At 45.3% G+C, this 19,749-nt stretch overlaps 1 protein-coding gene across 2 annotated transcripts; it reads right to left on the bottom strand.

The window, feature by feature from the left end:
* Positions 1–19,649, bottom strand: vars2 (valyl-tRNA synthetase 2, mitochondrial). Of its 2 annotated transcripts, XM_085376977.1 has the most exons (30): positions 19,294–19,649; positions 18,050–18,131; positions 17,868–17,968; positions 16,663–16,784; positions 16,523–16,589; positions 16,293–16,390; positions 16,129–16,210; positions 15,554–15,673; positions 14,999–15,107; positions 14,837–14,925; positions 14,355–14,445; positions 14,128–14,255; positions 13,946–14,049; positions 12,021–12,102; positions 11,839–11,915; positions 11,633–11,720; positions 11,348–11,441; positions 9,773–9,843; positions 9,576–9,701; positions 9,379–9,483; positions 8,937–9,005; positions 8,780–8,858; positions 8,271–8,401; positions 7,778–7,858; positions 6,929–7,081; positions 6,397–6,648; positions 4,446–4,557; positions 3,060–3,262; positions 2,032–2,181; positions 1–291 (listed from the first exon to the last, which is right to left on the bottom strand). In XM_085376977.1, exons 1-30 carry the CDS (start codon positions 19,450–19,452, stop codon positions 214–216), a joined length of 3,303 nt encoding a protein of 1,100 aa, XP_085233103.1. In that variant the 5' UTR covers positions 19,453–19,649; the 3' UTR covers positions 1–213. The 2 variants fall into 2 exon arrangements, with proteins under 2 accessions (XP_085233103.1, XP_085233102.1); XM_085376976.1 differs by lacking the exon at positions 7,778–7,858.
* Between the last annotated feature and the right edge of the window lie 100 nt (positions 19,650–19,749).

Below are 19,749 nucleotides of genomic sequence, written 5' to 3'. Positions count from 1 at the left end.
ACAGAAGACAATATTTTTGGAATAAGAGCAACAGATCAAATGCAGATGCTTCCACTATGCTCAAAACACCTGGAGCCAGACAGGACTGCTACTTATACAGTGTATAACTCCATTACATAATATAAAGTTCATATTTTTGACTATAATATTATAAATAATGAAACAGCAGCTTTTTTCCTACAGCAGTCCACACAGCTACTGCGAAGGCTTCAGTTACTCTGCTGTTTGCATCTCTTGCAGCAATTTCAGTTGATCCTCAACAGTTTTCAGTTCCTGCTCCAAAGCAGACACCTGCACACACAGAGTAGAACATATGAAAATACAGAGATGGATACAGTGCTAGTATGAACTCACAGAGTGAATGTTCTCTGCACAATGACACAACAACAACTGATGACACCATTAGCATTTACATGCGTTTCCTTGCTTTCACTGTGCAAAATCTCACAGGATTGCATAACGACAGCAGGAAGCCACATATTAGCTTAAGATGACTGTGCATTTTAAAATTGAGTGTGGCCTAGGCTTAGGAGGAGATCCACCGTGTACGTGTGGCGGGGTGCGGCTCAGTTGCAGGGGAGGGGTGGAGGAGTGGTGTCAGGGGAGGTTGACGTGCACCTGATCTCCATCAGTGAACCAGCCTCCCATGTAAGGATGGTGCCTGGACCGGAGGGGAGAGGTGTGTATGTCGGTGTGTGCAGAGCAGATGAATACCTGCTGGTGCTTTGTGAATGAGGAAAAACATCTAAGACATCAAAGGTACCAGAATGTGCAAAGCTGGTGTCCTCATTCTGTCACAGTGGTGCTGAAACCCAGCCGCAGCACGACGGAACCACAACCAGCCCAACCAACTGAGATGCTGGCCCAGATGATGGCTAAGATCATGGCTAGAGAGAGCAGAAGGAGCCAGCGGCAGTGTTTTACCACCAGCGGGAGAAGCTACGGGGCCAGTCTTAGTCCTGGACAAAAATACTGGAGAACCTGGGAGCTGCTTGGTTACCCGTTGAGGCCTGCATCGTAGAGCTGGTGGTACAGTTCATCGCGGGGCTTTCCGCAGAAGCCGCGGAGTGGGTCTGCACCACCCAACCAGTCTGGATGCGGCTGTTGGTTTGGCCGTGAACAACTTCTTCCACTTTCTCCCTTTGATTTACTGTTTGGGAGAAAGCTGTGGGAGGCGTTGGACAGGATTCAAGAAAACTGGTCTAAGCCCACACAAAAATTTAGATGTGTGTGAAGTTGGACGGCGGGAGGTACAGTAGGAACCACTTGGGGGGCAGGTGGATAAACGGCAGCCATCGCATCCTGCCCACGGCCTAAGACTGAAACAGAGCTGAGGCGGTTCTTGGGGCTGGCTGGGTACAACCGCCAGACTGACTGACCTCATCCAAAAGGGTACCCCAGATTGGTCTAATGGACGGAGCAGTGCCAGGCGGTGTTTATTGCAGGTAAAGAAGGGTCTCTGTGGGAAACCCCTGCTCTACACGCCTAGCCTTTTTCTACCTTTTGTTCTGCAGACTGATGGCTCAAAAAGGGGCTTGGGGGCTGTTTTGTCAGGGGGTGTGGCTCAGCTGCAGGGGGCAGGTGGAGCAGTTGGTTCATAGTGTGGTGTCATACGCACCTGATCTCCAACACCAAACCACGCCTCCCCTTTAAGGACGGTGCTGGGACAGGAGGGTGGAGGTGTATGCAGGGCAGCTGAACAGCAACAAATAAAAAGCACCAGAATGTGCAAAGCTGGTGTGTGGCTCCTCATTCTGCCACAGCAGGATTCGAGGTTTTTGAGTGGAAGAATGTACGTATATGTACGAGGTTTCATATAATCTCCTATTTTAAATTGTAATTTTTATTTATCAGCAAAATCTCAGCATCAGTCTTTGAAATGTTCAGTGCACCACTCTACAACCATCTGTTGGTTAGAGAGCGATAACAGCAGTGCCATTCCCTGAGCTTTGATTCTCTCTCTCCAAACCATGAAGCTGACTCAGATACAGTGAAGCAGTTACAAACAAAGCTGCTGCAGGTCTCCTTCACCTTACTGTCCATCTGCTCCCGGACATGAGAAGGAACCTTGGTGAGGTAGCTTGGAGACTGGACTCTGGCAAGGATTTGATCCAGCTTTGGGACGAGCCTGTCTCTGCGCTGAGAGAGCTGCACGATCTGTTTCTCAATGTTCATTCCACTCTGAGAGACACAACACAGTACATTAGACATGACCAGCATCCTCATCACCACTGCAAAAACATCCAACAGGAACAGGATGGGATTCTCATCACAGTGCAAACATGACGTGAACAATGTGTGCTTCTCTGAAGAGTTATTAGATTTGCTTAAGCGAAGGTCACATGACATTTAATATTCGTCGATTACGTGCATTTATTTATACACTACTCTCATAAGGTCACAGCATTTCAATGGAGTTCAGGTCCACACTGTGACTGGGATATTGCAGCACCTTGACTGTGTTTGGGTACATTGTCCCGATGCACGACTCCAGTTTTGGCTGTGGGACAGATGCCCTCACCTCTGACTCGTCTGTGTACAGAGGAGCTCGTGGTCTTCAGTGGCTTCACCTGAAAGCGCTGCTGATGATCTAAGAAGCTTGGAGAGAAAAACGACTGGACTTCTCTAAGTTTCTTGAAGACGTTTCACCTGTCGTCTGAGAAGCTTCTTCAGCTCTAAGGCCAAAGGTGGCGGCTCCCAGATATTAATATTATAATCTGTACTGTGTAAGAGGGTAGTTGACCCACTACTGATCATGTGCCTATTCACACAAGATGTTTATCTCCTTGGCTCATGGTGTTCGTGCCAGCAAACTGCCAAAACTGCACACTTGGCGATGATCAACCAATCAAGTTATTAGCGTAACCTGACTGCTCCTTACTTATTAAACCCTGCGCATTACAGATTGGGTTCATATCCTAGAGTAAATAATTTCATTCGCAGTATGTCAGATGATAATCCCAATGCTGAAAGACTAAACTGTCAGTCAGTCCAACACACAAAGTTAATTCATTAACAATGAAGTTCATTGCTTCATGCAGAAGAAGCCCGATACGTACTTGAACGTGAAGATGTAGCTGACATGTGTGGTCCACCACACCAACGAGGCTTGTTTTGGGTGGAGAAGTGGAGTGTACAGACGGGGGGATACTGCCTCTGTCAGAACAGCAGATGTGAAGGTCGGAGATTCGGCTTAAAGTGCTAATCGCTGACCCGAAGCGAAGGAGGACCTCGGCCTGGCTGGGCGAACACACTGCCCACACTGAAACCATCGAGATTTAAAGAAATTAAAGCATGAAATCATTTTTGTTCTTTTCTTAAAGAATAAAGGTCCTGCCACAGCTGAGTGTGGCTCTCAAGGAGCTTTCAGAGTTTTGGCTACTTTGTTACACATATTCAGGCCAGTGCTCATACCTGACCATTTTCAAAGGAATGTTTTATGTTTGTTTGTTGAACCTCTGAATAATTCACGCATTTAAAAAAAAAAAAAAGAGAGAAAAGTGAAGAACCAGTGTTGTGTCTACACATAACTTAGCAACTTAGCAAAGAACCAATTTTAAGTGAAGCCTTTGGCACTTTGTTACAAGTGTCAAAAACACAGTTTGTTCCCATTTTTGAATACCAAGAAAAATACCAAAGATACCAGTTTGACAAGCATTAAATGGTATTTTTACACAAACAAGACGATTCCAAAAAAGCTGCAAGTTAAAAATTTGGCATATATTAGCATGCAAAACATACTGCACTAGCAAAGAGCTGAAACAAAACCTGAACAATCAGCTATTTACTGGTCCATCTACTGTCAGAAATGGTCCCAGTGGAAGTGCAGCTGTCAAGAAGCCGTTCTTAATGAAGCCGAGAAAAAACAAACTGAGGCATGAAAATTATGCAAGACGTGCACTGATGATCAAAACGTGTCTGATGGAGAGAAATCCAAATCTGAAACTTTTGGTTCAAATCATTGAATTGTTCAGAGCACATCAGAACAGTGCGTGTCTAGCCTGCTCAGATCCCAAAGCAGTGTGGGATCATCCTGACAGATAACAGAACAAGAGGCAGAAATATCCAAGGAAAAATTCTGAATGTCCTCCAAGAAGCCTGGAGAACTATTCCTGAAGATACTTTTAAGGAGAGCTGTCTCAGAGAGCTCAGGCTGTGAAGAATAAAGCTGGTCCTATGGGAAAACGGGAAATGGGTGCAGCGATTTTTTTTAAATATCTGCAAACCTTTAACTTCTGTGCTGTATCTCCATAAAGTCAGAGTTTGTGCAATATTAAAAAGAAAAAACGCTGCACCCATTTTCCTGGCAAAAAGTGAAGAAATCGCGGGTGACTCAAGACTTTTGCATAGTAATAAAACGTAACTTTGTTGCTATATTTGCTTTCAAGCATTTGCCAGTGGAAGAGTCGGTGTGATAATGGTTATGCCTTCTTGTGCTGACTTACTGTCAGGTTTTGCTTTGGTTATGCCACACTGTGCTCGTAAAGAACGGGCCACTCGGATCACTTCCTGTACCAGCAGGAAATCTCTTTCCTCTTCGGCAAAATGCCAGTGTGCCTGTGAGAATGGAAAGGACCGGGAGGTTAGAGAACTAACACATCAGCTGAAGTCCACGGACAGTGTTGTAAAGAGTCTTTTAATAACTCTGGGACAGTTTTCAGTCCTGGACTAAGAAAGCATCTCAGTGTCCAGGTTAGTGTGGAGAAAACCCTCGGTAAAAAGTAAAAGTTTAGAAGCTTGTTATTCTGGCTGGATCATGTGACCTTCGTTATGCCACAGTAGAGCATTTTCTCTCTTTTATCACCACGCATTCACTTGCAGCTGCTGGATGTTACCAAGTTTGCACCTTCTCTTTCCCCGGTTTGTGCTTCCTCCTCTTTGGCTCTTTCTCTCTGCAGGCATGTCTGACTCCACTGAGTTGCGTTTGCTCGTCCCACAAATAGGTTTTTTCATCTTTTCTTTTTCAGGTCATGTTGTAGGACTGTCTTGGTTGACACGCCTCTGCAACATTCACTCTCCTCAGGCTTTGGGAAGGCCTGTGCCAGGGTACTGGAGGTGTGAGTCTGTCTTTTCATTGTGGTTGTGGATTGCTGGACCAACTCTTCCTCCTCGCATGGATATTCGAGGTTTCATGGGAGTTTGCCGAACTAGTTTACATGTGCTTTGTGGATTTGGAGAAGGCATTCAACCGCATCCCTCTGGGTATCCTGTGGGGAATTGCAGGGGAATACGTTGTATTGGGCTTATCCAGGCTCTGTACAAGTGTTGCTAGAGCTTGGTCCACATTGTTGGTAAAATATCAGATTTATTCTTTCTGTTCATCATTTTTATTTGCTGAATTTTTCTTCTCAGAGTTTGCAGCTGAAATTGAAGCAGCTTGGCTGAAAATTAGCTACAAGTCCAAGACCACGGTCCTTAGAGAAGGGCGGAGTGCTCACTGTGACGATTTAAGTAAGGAGAGCAGGAGTGACAGTGCACTCTGAACTGGTCTGTTGTATTGTGGTGACACACTCACATTCAGAAAGAGCCAACTGTGAAAGCAAAGGTGTTGCTGGTCCATCTACATTCATACCCTCACCTATGATCAGGAGCTTTGGGTAATGACCAAAATAATGAGATGAGAGCAATCCTGGGTTCAGCCTTAAGGAGAGGGTGAGGATCTTGGTGAGGGGCTCAGAGTCGAGCTGCTCCTCTTCCAAATCCAAAAGAGCCAGATGAAGTATTTGGCCACACCAGGCTTGGGTGTTCTGGGAGGAGGCTCAGTAGCTGATTAGATTAGTGACAGTAGAGGGATGGACAGACATTTAAACCTTCAGGAGTAATTACTGGTGAACTCTCTCTTTCCCAAACGTTCAGAGAGTTTATTTCCTGCTATCAATATAAGATCATCTAATCTATGTTATTGTGGAGAGTTGATCTTACAGCCTCAAGATTATGGCTGTTGTCAGCTGGACCTTATTTACTGTCCCTCAGTCTGTGGGCGTACAAACTGGGCAGTGTGATCAATATTATCTGCTTCTCCAGTGATATCTGTCACTGAAATATTATTAAAATCTTGAATTACACTATAATTACAGTAAATGTCTCTGGGTGAAGCTCACCTAATAAGCAACAACAGTCGTGTTCTGTTTCCTTCTGCTTGCTGTGAGTTTTAGTGTCTCAAGTTTGCCTGAACATGTTTGGATCCGTCTCTGCTCGTCATCTCTGACAGGAGAGGTTTCTGCCAAGCTGGTACTTGGTTTACTCTGACTGGAATAACTTGAGATTGGTAGAAATTTGGAATTTTCCTAAATCCAGATATCAATGCACATTAGCAGGGTTGTTTTTAGCGTTATTTAAGACAAGAAGGTGCTTTCCTGGGGGCTACAAACACTTGAAAACCTCAGAAAGCCCTACCAACTGAGCGGAGCGGGGGTACGGCTGTAAACACAGGCTGGTTTGTGCAGCAGCTTCGGGTGCAAACGGCTGAAGTCTCTGCCACAGCTCCTCAGTGATGAACGGCATGAAGGGGGAGAGCAGGGCCAAGGACACAGACACACAGTGATAGAGAACAGCGATGGCCGCCTGCCTCGCGTCACCACTGTGCTCTGCGTCGGTTGTGAGGACGACTTCCTGGTCCTGCTGGGTCAGCAGAGGCTTTATATACTCCTGCAAATACACACAGAGCAAAGTGACAGCAGCTCATTCAGTGCTGGGCTAACTGCTGGCTTAGCGCTAACACTTTAGTCTTAATTAGGTTAATCTCTTTGCATTAAGCTTTGAGCCTCCACGTTTCCATGGAGAAACCAGATAAATATATCACCTTCTCTCTTTTTTTTTTTTAGACAGAGCAGTAAGAAGATCAGTGGAGATACAAAGGAAACCCTCTTATCTGGTCTGTTGGGATGATCAAAGTCTACGCATGTCCTGGGACAGTTGTGCTCCTCACCATGTAAATATCACACAGGCTGTGGACCCAGAAGGAGTACAGGGCAGACGTGACGCTGTGGAGCTCATAAGCTTCAAAGGCCTGCTCACACTGCCCAACCGTGCTGTGTAGTCTGGAGCAGATCCAGCGGTCCATGCTGCTCAGAGGAGCTGTCTGCAGAGGCAAACACTGTGAACGAGGCGCTTCCAGTGTACACAGTCAAGTTTATGATGCCAGATTAGAAGAAGATGATAAAAGTAAACATTTTTCAGATGTCTTTTCCTCCACGCTGTCAAACAGTGTGTGAAACAGGCACAAACAGACAAGATTTCCCACACCTCAAACCTCTGAGAGACGGCACAGCTGTTTGTAAAGTGGGAGTGGGGAGTCAGCGTGTCGTGCTCAGACTACGTCCACACTCGCCCGGATAGATTTGAAAACGGCGTTTTTGTCTGAAAACACTCGTTTTCAGCCGTTTTCACAGTTGTGCGTCCACATTGAAACGGCCCAAAACGCTTACGTGCAGTCCTGCGCAAAAACGAGTGAGAACTAAAGAATTTGAAGAAAAGCTATCTGATATTCATCTTTTTTTAGGGCTGTCAAAATTGAGAGCAATCAAAACAACTGCTGTATAATGCCCTCCGCTATCTTTGTTGAATTGGTCACATGACTGCATCACATGACCAACATGCGTCATCGTTTTCGAGTGTCCACACTGCGCCGCGTCTCAGTGTGGACGGGAGGCCAAACCGTAGAGAAAACTGAGTTTTCAAAGGCATTAGTGTGGACGTAGCCTCAGTGTCCACGCCGTTAAAACAAAGCTGTCATGATGCATTTTGATATTTGAGAAGAACTGTAGTTCATTTTAACCTGGTGTATTTCTCTTGGTGTGCATGTTTGGTCCCTGTGTTGTGAAGAACAACAACGAGTTTCCTCCAGCTTTGGATCCGACTCAACGAAAAAAACCCAAAAAAAGATCTTTTAGGATCAGCAGATAGATAATTGAGTCAGAGAGCTCCATGGTAACTGGTCAGCTGACCTGATCACTCTGTGCGAGGCAGCCAGTGTTGTTGTATTAGTCTGCTTCTATGTTTTGACAGGACCGTGGAGACGCCCAGGACTGTGTTTATGAGGGACAAACTTCTTTCCCTTGCTATAGAGAACCTCTGACAGCCTTTGTACAAAAACACTTTCCTCTCTTTTTACACTTGTGTTACATTCAACACAGCTCAGTGCTCATACTCTGATATGTAGGCTCAGTCCTTCAAAAAACAAAACGCCACACACAGCCTTTTTCAAACAACAACAAGTCTATAAGGTAAGAAGAAGCGTTCCAAATCGTCTGACATCGTTCTTGCTGTACCTTTGCTATAGTTTCCAGTGTTGCTCCGTTCTCACTCAGCACTCCCAATGTGAACCTTAAGGTCTGCCACATCTTATTACAGAAGTGTCTGCAGCTCAGAACCTGAGCGACAGACAGACTGATGTCTTCTCCTGACAACAGGCAAAAGTGAAAACGTTACACACAGTAAAAAGACAAAGCAGCAGCCCACCGGTCTAACATGGATCACTTGTTTGATTGTTCTGCTCCCCAGCAGTTAGTTACAAGTTAGGAACCTCTGACTGTGATGAAAGATGAGATGTTATCACCCTGATAACATCTCATAAGCTACTTGAAGGTACCCGAGATGGTTTTAACCTTCTGTGTTGTAATGACGGCTGGCTTTTATGTGAAACAGGGATCAATAATATGTTATGCAGTCACTTTTAACTCTAGTGAACATATGCATCACATCTTCTTTCCCGTGACGCTGTCTTCCACATTCATTCGCTCTGACAAATTGCTTCCCGTCAGAGGAGGGACTCACTCACCCTGCATTTTGTGAGAGCAAAGGGCAAAGCGCAGAGCATCAGTCCCACACTCTGGGATCCCCGCGGGGAAGTCCTTCCTCTGTGGGGAAGCAGATGTAGCAGACAGATAAGAGTGGGAATAAAGAGAAAGAACGAGTCGGGAGGGAGGGGAGCTGACCTGTGCTTCCATTGCAACCAGCTGCTCCCTCGGATCCAGGTTCCCCTCCTTCACTTTTGCTTGAAGTCTCTAAGAGGACGGAGGAAACCACATCGTTTAAAGTGAAGAGCAGACGGCTGTGCCGCGGTGACAGCTGTACTGCTTACAACTCTGCTATGCATCTTCTCAGCAACTCAGAGGCTGTGAGACAAAATAAAAATGCAATCTTTCGCCAGCTGTTGTTAGCTCTCTACACCGCGCTGTAGCAGTAAAGACAAATCAATAACTGCTTTTCTTTAAGACGTCTAGAATGAGCAAAAAAGTGAATAAATGTAACCATTTCCTTAAAATAGAGCGTAACAACAAAACAGACGCTAACATGATGTTTCTGACACTAGTTTAAAGATGCCGGGGCTCTTCACTGAGTGAGACGGATGTCAGACAGTCATTACGGCCTTTTTACCTCCAAAGAGACTCCGTGTATAACGTCTAAGGGGTCGATGACATTTCCCAGAGATTTACTCATTTTTCTGCCATATTTATCTCTCACTAGTGAATGAAACAGGACCTAAGAGACAGGAAGGAAACGGGATGAGAGACAAAAATAAAATAACAGGATATGCTGAGGCTGTAGTCCATTTTCTCATTATTATAAGTAACCTGTTTAAAGGGTAGCTGCCCGGTCAGCTCTGTTCCAAGCATCACCATCCTGGCAACCCAGAAAAAGATGAGGTCACTGCCCGTCTCCAGGACAGAGTTAGGGTAAAACTGCTGCAGGTCAGCGGTCTGTGGAAAGAGTGGGTGGGTTAGGGATGAGGGTTGCTTCTTTTTACATTCAGTCAGAGGAAGTCCAGTACCTGATCTGGCCAGCCAAGCATGGCAAAGGGAAAGAGCGCAGAGGAAAACCATGTATCCAAGACATCTGGGTCTGAAACAGGGAACAATGTAGCTGAATTCTGACACACCTCACATCCTTTCAGTTTATCTCAACATCAACAGTCCAGCTCAGTAAACCACTAACTGGACCCATTACCATTTTTGTCACACGTTTCAGATCATCAAACAGTTTTATATTAGACAAAAATAAGTAAACTTAAAAAAAGACTGTTTTTAAATTTATACAGGAGAAAAAGCTATCCAAACCCAGCTGTTCAACTAAGAAAGGCAGACAAAGTGAAGTAAGCCAGAAGATGTCAAAAACCAGCACACTGAGATCCAACCACTGACATCTGTAACTCCGACACGAGTACAGAGGCATTTACCATCAGTCATCCACACATGGAGAAAGCAGTGCGAACCTTCACAGGAGCGACCAGTCTGACAAAATTACTCAGAGTGCACCGACGACTCATCCGGGAGGTCACAGAAGAAGCTAGAACATCAAAAGAAGACCTCGGTCGTCTCAGTTAAGGTCAGAGCTCGCGATTCAACAACCTGAATGAGAGCAGGCAAACATGGCCTCCACGGGAGAGTTCGAGGAGGAAACCACTGCTGACAAGAACAGGAAGGGTCGCCTCACAAAAACACCCTCAATGTAGCCGACTTGAAATAATTCTACAAAGAAGACTGGCTCAGTGTGAACGACTCATTAGCAACACAACACTCAAGTTCCTACAGCGAGGGTGGCAGCAGGCGTTTGGAGTCTGAAGCCTGCTGGTTATCTTAGCCTGACATAAAACCTGCTTCACAACCTGAAACGTGTGACAGACATGCACCAAAAAACCTACCAAACTATCAAGTAGGCAACTAATACTTTTACACAGCAGTGTGTAATAATCATGAACATGTTCAGACCCGTCTCATTAGATCAGCGAATCCTTGTCCTCGTCATTTAGCCGGCAGTAGCACAGTCATATTAGTGGTTTACAGAAAAAACAACAGCAACAAATAACTAGAAAAAGTTGCATTTCCTGCAAAAATGCAGCGTAAATGGCATGTAGTGGAATCTGAAAACAGCAGAAGGAGAACTGTCTGCTGAAAAGAGGTGAAGAAGCTGAAATTTGTGTTGAAAAGAGTTTAAAAAATTGAAGTGTTAACTGAAGCTTCTTATGTCATAAGCGGGATTCGAACCCGGGCCTCTCGCTCGGAGAACAGCTGCTCATCTCACTGAGCTAAAACACGGCTCAGCCCGGCAAACCAAACTGGTGATCACACTGATAATGTGTAAAAAGCTTAATATCTCAAAAAGTATAAGAGTTATGAGCACCAAAAGATATATCACGCTTCAGCAGAAAGAGCAGAACAATTTAAAGTTTGATTGGTGAAAATCGGCTGAAAACTGAGGGACTAGTTCAGCAGCAAAAAATTGATAAATTTTAGAATAATAATAAAGTTTAAAGAGAAACAGGAACACGGCCTCACGGCATTCACACAATAAGGTAACAATGTGTAGATACAGCAGCAGGTTAAAGGTCAGGAGGGAGGTGAGTCACCCCGAGTCAATGTGACGGCATCTGGCTTCAATCCATATTTGACAGCAGCTCTCTGACGGGCCTCGTCCTCGCTGCGTCCCCAAACCCACTGCTCCTGCACGCACACACACACACACACACACTGCAGACTGGAACAGACTGACACTGGTGTACAATGTAGGGATTATCAGATAATTCACAAAATAATCTACAAACTCTGTGCAGTCCTTTTGGTTCCTCTGCATGAAACTGTCAATCACAGGCGACACAAGCGTGCTGTTTTTGGAAGTTTTCCCACACACTAACCTCTTGTTGTCCCTCATAACTCGGAAGCATCACTTTGTAGGCAGGGATCTGATGACCCCACCAGAGCTGCCTGGATATGCACCAGTCACTGCACAGCAAACAGAGGCACATTGTTCACAACCCACATGTTCTGTGACAAGAGCTGCATTATTGTGAGAGTGGTGTCATTTCACACATGTCACTGACGACACACGCTGCCACACAACCTGATGTTGGACAGCCAGTTCTTCCACGTCTTTGTGTAGTACTCAGGAATGATTTCCAGCCGTCTTTCCTCGACAGCCTGACCGGGAAAGACCACACCTCCGTGACGATAGTGACCCGGGAACTTTTTCACAAATTTTACTTTTGAAAGCAAGTCATGGAATCGATACAGCTGTAAACTGACCTGCACAGCTTTTTTTGCCATTACATCACACCGGACAAACCATTGGTTTCTTAGAAGAGGTTCAATGATGTCTCCTGAGCGGCTAAAACAGAGAGGAGAGTGGAAAAAAGAATCAGGAAAGAGAAACCACAAAGAAGAACATCTGCAAATGAGCAGGAAAAATAAATAATAATCAGGCCCCATCTTATCTCAATGACCTTGTAGTACCATATCACCCTACTAGAGCACTTCGCTCTCGCTCTGCAGGCCTACTTGTTGTTCCTAGAGTATTTAAAAGTAGAATGGGAGGCAGAGCCTTCAGTTTTCAGGCCCCTCTTCTGTGGAACCAGCTTCCAGTTTGGATTCAGGAGACAGACACTATCTCTACTTTCAAGATTAGGCTTCAAACTTTCCTTTTTGCTAAAGCATATAGTTAGGGCTGGACCAGGTGACCCTGAATCCTGCCTTAGTTATGCTGCAATAGACGTAGGCTGCCGGGGATTCCCATGATGCATTGAGTTTTTCCTTTCCAGTCACCTTTCTCACTCACTATGTGTTAACAGACCTCTCTGCATTGAATCATATCTGTTATTAACCTCTGTCTCTCTTCCACAGCATGTCTTTATCCTGTCTTCCTTCTCTCACCCCAACCAATCACAGCAGATGGCCCCGCCCCTCCCTGAGCCTGGTTCTGTCGGAGGTTTCTTCCTGTTAAAAGGGAGTTTTTCCTTCCCACTGTCGCCAAAGTGCTGCTCATAGGGGGTCATATGATTGTTGGGTTTTTCTCTGCATGTAGTATTGTAGGGTCGACCTTACCATATAAAACACCTTGAGGCGACTGTATAAATAAAACTGAAGACTTTGTACATGGAAACAAGCGAAGCATTCAAAAATCTGGTGATGGATATAAAGTAAAGAGGCAGACAGCTGTGCTCTTCACTTGTTTAAACAATTAAACAATTTATTCTGAAGAGGACTGAATGTTTTTCTTGGCTGATCGAGCAAAGCTATAGACAGGTGACAAATTAAAGGAAAGAAAGGCATAAAAAGAACTACTTCAGTGCGCATTGGCATTATTTCAAGTCATGGGAAAGCTGTGGAAGCGCTCCTTTAAAAAAATTAAACAAATTCTCTGATTTGGTGTTTTGATGATGGTGATGAAGAGTAGTGGCTATTATACTGGTCCAAAATCCCTGATAGGCGAGATCTGGAGACTATATTGACAAGAGGTGGGACCTTCAGGCCTCGAGGGCCGGCACCCTGCAGGTTTTAGATCTCACCCTGGGTCAACACACCTGAATCACACGATTAGTTCATTAGCAGGCCTCTGGAGAACTGCAGGACATGTTGAGGAGGTCATTTAAATCAGCCGAGTTGGATCAAGGACACATCTCAACCTGCAGGACACGAGGCCTGGAGTTGGACACCCCTGATGTAGACCATTACAATTTCTACTGTTTACTCTGCATCAAGTCCTGCAGTGCCCCCTGCTGTCCTATGGATGAATTAACTGTGATCATAAGGTTCTCATATAGACAGCTTTGTACTGATTTGGGGTCCGGGACCACGTGAGAGACTGAGGGCTAATAAGCTTCATATAAAGAGATCAGGATATATTCGTGCGCCCCTCACAGCAGTCCCAGCTTCTCATGTGGCTTTGTGGGAAATTAATTACCGACCTCTGCTCCGAGGGGACAAGTGGAGCTAACCCACGACGGCAAAATTCCCCAAAAGCAAAACCGAGCCCTCTGAGCTGGTCACTGCGAGGGATCAAGCATTCAGGCTTTCCCTTTAATCGATGCACCGACACAAAAACCAGTTCAAACTCTGTACTATGGTGTCAGCTGGCACAAAACGCTCTAATGAAAAGACTCTGCACACAACACGGTCCATCCAGTTCCTTTAGAGCAAACACTCAGACGTTGAGCGTGCATGCGCTGCTGTACCTGCAGACGGGTAAACTCATGGCATGAGCTTTTCTTCCTCTGAACAGTCTTTTCTCAACCAGAGCATCCACAACCAGCTGTCTGGCATCAAAACGCTTCACTCCCTTCACAAAGAAAAAGAACAGTGAAACCCAAAGACACACAACAAACTCACACACGTATACAAACAGGTAACACAGCACCTCCAGCCACTGTCCACAGGACCCTGTCATCGTCCCATCGCCAGCAATCACAGTCAGGCGTGGAAGTGAGTGTCTCTGTGAGAGGACAAAGTCTGTGTGGTCATGAGCAGGAGTCACCTTCACTGCACCTGCAAAAGACAAACAGCAAGTGGGCGGATACCACGGGTCAGAGGGCTGAACACATCCACAGGAACAGTGTCACGTCAGGTGTCAGGTGTGGTCGTCACCAGTTCCAAGCTCCACGTCCACCATAGAATCAGTGATGATGGGTAACAGTCTGTCGGTGAAAGGATGTCTGCAGTGCTTCCCATGAACAGTCTGGAAGAAGCAAAGACACACTCCGTTAAACAAGCGTCACGCTGCTCACGTGGTATCCACTCTTCCAGCCTGCAGTTCATCCATTTGGCCTCCAGGCTTCCTGATGCTGTAGTGCAGGGGTGTCCAACCCCAGGCCTCGAGGGCCGGCGTCCTGCAGGTTTAGATCTCACCCTGGGTCAACACACCTGAATCACACGATTAGTTCATTAGCAGGCCTCTGGAGACCTTCAGGACATGTTGAGGAGGTCATTTAAATCAGTCGTCGTGTTTTCAGCTCACTGATGTTACAACACACTGAGCGGTGTAGGAGATCTGTACTGTTTATTGTCCTGAAATATTGTCAAACACTCCCACTGAGACACTCCCAGAGTATCTAACATAAACAACTGGCCTGGTATCGAGGATCATCAGGGTGAACAGCTATGGCCACGTCTCCCAGCATAGTCTCTGGACGGGTGGTGGACACCACCACCTCGGTGTCTAAAATACAGAGAAGAGGATCAATGTACAAAACACAGGACACACCATGTCCCAGGATGGTCCCGACACGCACCGTGGCCTTCTACGGGGTACGCAAAGCTCAGCATCGATCCAAACTCCACCTTGTGTTCATAGCCAGGAACAGACAACATGGTCCGGCCGGAGAGCTCCTTCGAGTCCACCTGATGATGAGTTCAAGTGATATTATATCAGAGGCACACTCTGCTCTGTAGCTCATCTAAAAAGCGTACAGCGAGTGCTCATGTGAGCTCCACATTATCAGACTGTAGCATTAGACATGCAAACACATGCTGAAGGTTTTATTGTTCACGTGGAGGCAAAGAGCAGGTTTGGTACCGTTTTCAGCACACACATGGTCTCTGAGTTCTTCCCATAACCTTTAGTTTTAGATATGACATTAACGTCCATGTGCTAAGGAACAAGCAAAGTCAAACCTTGTACACGTTCTTATATAAAAAAGCCACTTATATACAAGTTGTTAATCAATCTGAAAGCTGTCTGGACCCCTGGATACGAGTAACTTTAGGTTGGGGAGAAGACACATTACTGTCTCTATTATTCTGTCCACTTGTTGCATTTGCTATCCATTTATGTAAAGCTGTCTCACCTCTATGTCAGAGATGGCAGATTCCAGGGCACAGCTCCAGCTGACCAAACCCTCTGAGCGATAAATTAGACCAGAGTCACACAGTCGGACAAACGCTGCAGTTACAGCTCTGCTAAAACCCTGAAATCAAATCACAAAAGCAGGATAAACAGTTGAAGGTGCTTTGCCCCATTCACCACTGCAGCTTTACAGCTCAGCTTCAGTGTTTCACTCTGCAATTCTTACGGCACTTTCATTTTCCTGGAGAGGCCACAGGATGGTGCGATTTCTCGTTTAGACGAGCCTGCGTGTGCCGTGGTGAGGAGGCAGAGATGGCTACAAATAAATAAATCTGCCTTACTGGAAACAGGGACGCTGGGAATGACTTATCATCTCTACCCATCGTGTGTATGTGCTTACATCGCACCACAGTTTCATATTCGTCTCTCTTTGTACCGCTGCTGCAGTTATTTGTACAGTTTCATAAATCAGCTCGTTAGGATGGTTGAGATCATCTTTCTGGGATGGTTTCATACGTAAAACTCCATCAACACGTTGAATCGCAGAGTAAGGAACATGTGTGACTCCACTCTTACTGGGTCCATGGTGAAACAGGCTCTGCTCCAGTCCAGAGAAGCTCCAAGCTTCCTCAGCTGGTGGTAGATCTCATCTCCTTTCCTGCAACAGAGGCTCAAAACTCAGCAAACACCGTGCAGGCCACACAGCAGATGTGCTCAGAAGTCCAGATGTGAAGACTCACTCATTCTTCCACTTCCACACCTCCTCCAGAAACTCGTCCCTCGTAAAGTCTCGTCTGTGCTTCCCTGTTTGCCTCAGCAGTCTCCTCTCCACCACCGTCTAAAACACGAGCACATCGACACTCTCAGCACTGAGCATGTGCCACAATCATGATACAAATGTGTTTCCATATTTTGATGTTACTCTGAGGGACACCTGAGAACATGTGAGCCAAACCGTCATCACGCGTACCTGCGTTGCGATACCTGCATGGTCACATCCAGGCACCCACAGCACTCTGCAGCCCTGCATCCGTCTCCTGATGGATACAAACCATCAACACGTGAGCTCAGAGAACAAAGACAACATGCTGCTCTGCTGTTGATAGTTACCATCGAACCAGCGCATCCTCTACAGCTACTGTCAGAGCGTGGCCCAGGTGCAGAGTACCAGTCACGTTTGGTGGAGGAATACACAGAGAGAAGGTCCGATCCCCAGCGTGGGGCAGCCGTTCCTGAGAGCAGGAAGGGAAACACGTTACTGGCGTGCATGTGTGCACACTCGCTCTACAGAACAACTTTTTCCTTTGCTGTAATCAAATATCTCGTAGTGCTGTTGCTCGTGCTTTAGTAACGTATACTTTGTAATTATTGAAAATATTGACTTGACTTCTAAGGATTAAAAAAACATGTTCAGATTCAAATGAAACTGAACATTAAGGTGGACCTTTGAGACTGAGTGAAGTCTCTTTTGCTCCTCGTCGTGCCACCTTTACCTGGATAACTTGAATACAATCAGATCACTCTGACCAAATCTGAGGTGGTCAGGCTTGCAGTGTGATCACATCTCAGGAAGACGCACTTTTCTGTTTTCACAATCACAATGATCCTCTGAAGGCCCAGAAAAATGCACAACAGATTTATTTTCCCAAATAGATCGTTATGGCTTTTACCACATGATTGTCATATTTTATTCGACCTTTATTATTATTATTTATTTATTTTAAGTTATTGCAATTAGAACGGACAGGACTGAGGGACGGGAAAGATGAGGGACAGAGAAGTTGGGGAGAAGAGGAGGAAAAACTCGAGATGAAGAGGGAGGGAGAAAAAAAACCCACTGAAAATCTGCTTCATCACCTGCCGAGAGAAAAACAAAAACAACACAGGAGGACATCACAGCAACCTGCCTTCTCCTGTCAAAGGAACAGAAGAAGCAAAGCAATATTTTTTCTACAATAAAAATAATTATTGTAGAAAAAACAAACTGCTTTACAGCAAATAAAGAGCGCACTGCTGGCAGGACAAGGTCAGAAAGGACATAAAGGTCACTTTGGACGCCTGAAAATATGACCAAAGTAGAAGTAACTGTCTGTGACAAATACAAATGTATGTTTTCTGATCAGTGCTCTCAAACAGTTCATCCATTTTCTGCATCACTAAATAAAAAGTATTTATTTGCTATTATTAGCATTAGTATTAAAGCTTAGCTGATTAACCACTTACTCAGTTTGTTTCATAGAAACTGCAAAAAAACTGCATTAAAGTGAATTCATTTTAACTGCAACAGTAATGATTTAACAAGTTCACATGTTTACATGTTGCTCAGGACTGAAGAATCCCTCTTTCTCCCACCACTGATACCAGCTGGACTCCACATACTCTGGACTGTAACACGATGGGAACGGTAAGCTAGTGTCTGCAGGGAAAAAGAAGAAGGACTTTCAGAGCCTGTGAGGAGAAGAGACAGCCGAGCCAGCAGAGGTTACAGGAGAGTCACCTTTCTTTGCCCCAGGAGGTGTAGGAGCAGTGTAAGCAATCTTCTGCTTCTCACTCCACTTTACTGCTTTACCTTCAGCACTCTGCAAACAGAAACATCAGAGCGTGTCTGACTGGCAGCTTCAGCTATCGTATCTCTCATAACTATATTTATGACATCATGGAGTGCATTAGCACAGCACTGAACAAGTCACAAGTCAACACGGTTGAAACACAAAAGTGTGTAAAGTAATTGTCCCCTAAACCCAATAACTGGTAGTGCTACCCTCAAGACGTCCAATCGAGTGTTTGAGTTAACAGCCAAGGACTCTTTCACATCACTGTGGAGGAATTTTAGCCCACTCTGCTTTGCATGATTGTTTCCATTCAGACACATTGGACAGATTTTCCAGCACAAGCAGCCACTGATTTCACACATGGCTGTGCAGGTTTGAATAACTTTAATAAATGAAAGCATCATTTAAAGACATAAAGACCTGGATGGCCGCTAACTTTCTGCTTCTTAATTCAGATCAAACTGAGGTTATTGTACTCGGCCCTGAAAAGCTTAGAAATATGGTATCTAATCAGATTCTTACTCTGGATGGCATTACCTTGGCCTCCAGTAACGCTGTGAGGAACCTTGGAGTCATTTTTGACCAGGACATGTCCTTCAACGCACATATTAAACAAATATGTAAGACTGCTTTCTTCCATTTGTGCAACATCTCTAAAGTTAGAAATATCCTGTCTCAGAGTGACGCTGAAAAACTAGTTCATGCATTTATTACTTCCAGGCTGGACGACTGTAATTCATTATTATCAGGAAGTCCTAAAAACTCCCTGAAAAGCCTTCAGCTAATCCAAAATGCTGCAGCAAGAGTCCTGACAGGGACTAGAAAGAGAGAGCAGATTTCTCCTGTTTTGGCTTCCTGTTAAATCCAGGATTCAAAATCCTGCTCCTCACATACAAGGTCTTAAATAATCAGGCCCCATCTTATCTTAATGACCTTGTAGTACCATATCACCCTATTAGAGCACTTCGCTCTCGCTCTGCAGGCCTACTTGTTGTTCCTAGAGTATTTAAAAGTAGAATGGGAGGCAGAGGTAACTAATGAGTGCAGCATTAAACTATTACATTATTATTATCATCGATACAACGATGCCAGTATATCTGTAAAAATACACACAAACGCACTAGTACTCTTTCCTTGGGGGATTTGGCAGAGAGCTTTAGCCTTAGTGCTTTGCCTCCCTCTAACTTACACCATGCTGACTCGATAGGATGCCCTCCTCCCGCACTCGTCTGCGCCTCTGCTTCTCGGCGTGGGGTCGAAGTTTGTTTGTGTGAGAAGCTTTAGGTGGGGTGCTGGAACAGAGTCTGGCTGCCCTCCTCAGACTCGGACCAGGACCTGTCCTCCACATCCTCGGTAACTTTACACGCTAGAATGCCCACGCATGCCAGCCACAGCCGTGTAACGTCACTACTTTGTCCCTGCCAACCTGAGGAGAGACGTTTGTATGGAAGCTTTACACAAAATTAAATCCGTGACAAAACGATGTTCCAGTATGGTTTGGTGCTGTTTGTTGACGGGATATTATATCTTCACGGACAACAGGAAACGCACTTGGTCCGTCTGGAAATATCTTCCCCACAGCGTTTCAAGTTAAAGCTAAGAGGAACCGGAACATCCTTCCCGAGTTTAAAAATAAAATAAATTG

Source organism: Diplotaxodon limnothrissa, linkage group LG18, assembly GCF_057381915.1.
Source record: "Diplotaxodon limnothrissa isolate DT_005_m linkage group LG18, D_limnothrissa_male_GT1.1, whole genome shotgun sequence".
Lineage (NCBI taxonomy): Eukaryota > Metazoa > Chordata > Actinopteri > Cichliformes > Cichlidae > Diplotaxodon > Diplotaxodon limnothrissa.
This window is presented reverse-complemented; position numbering and strand designations above follow the sequence as displayed.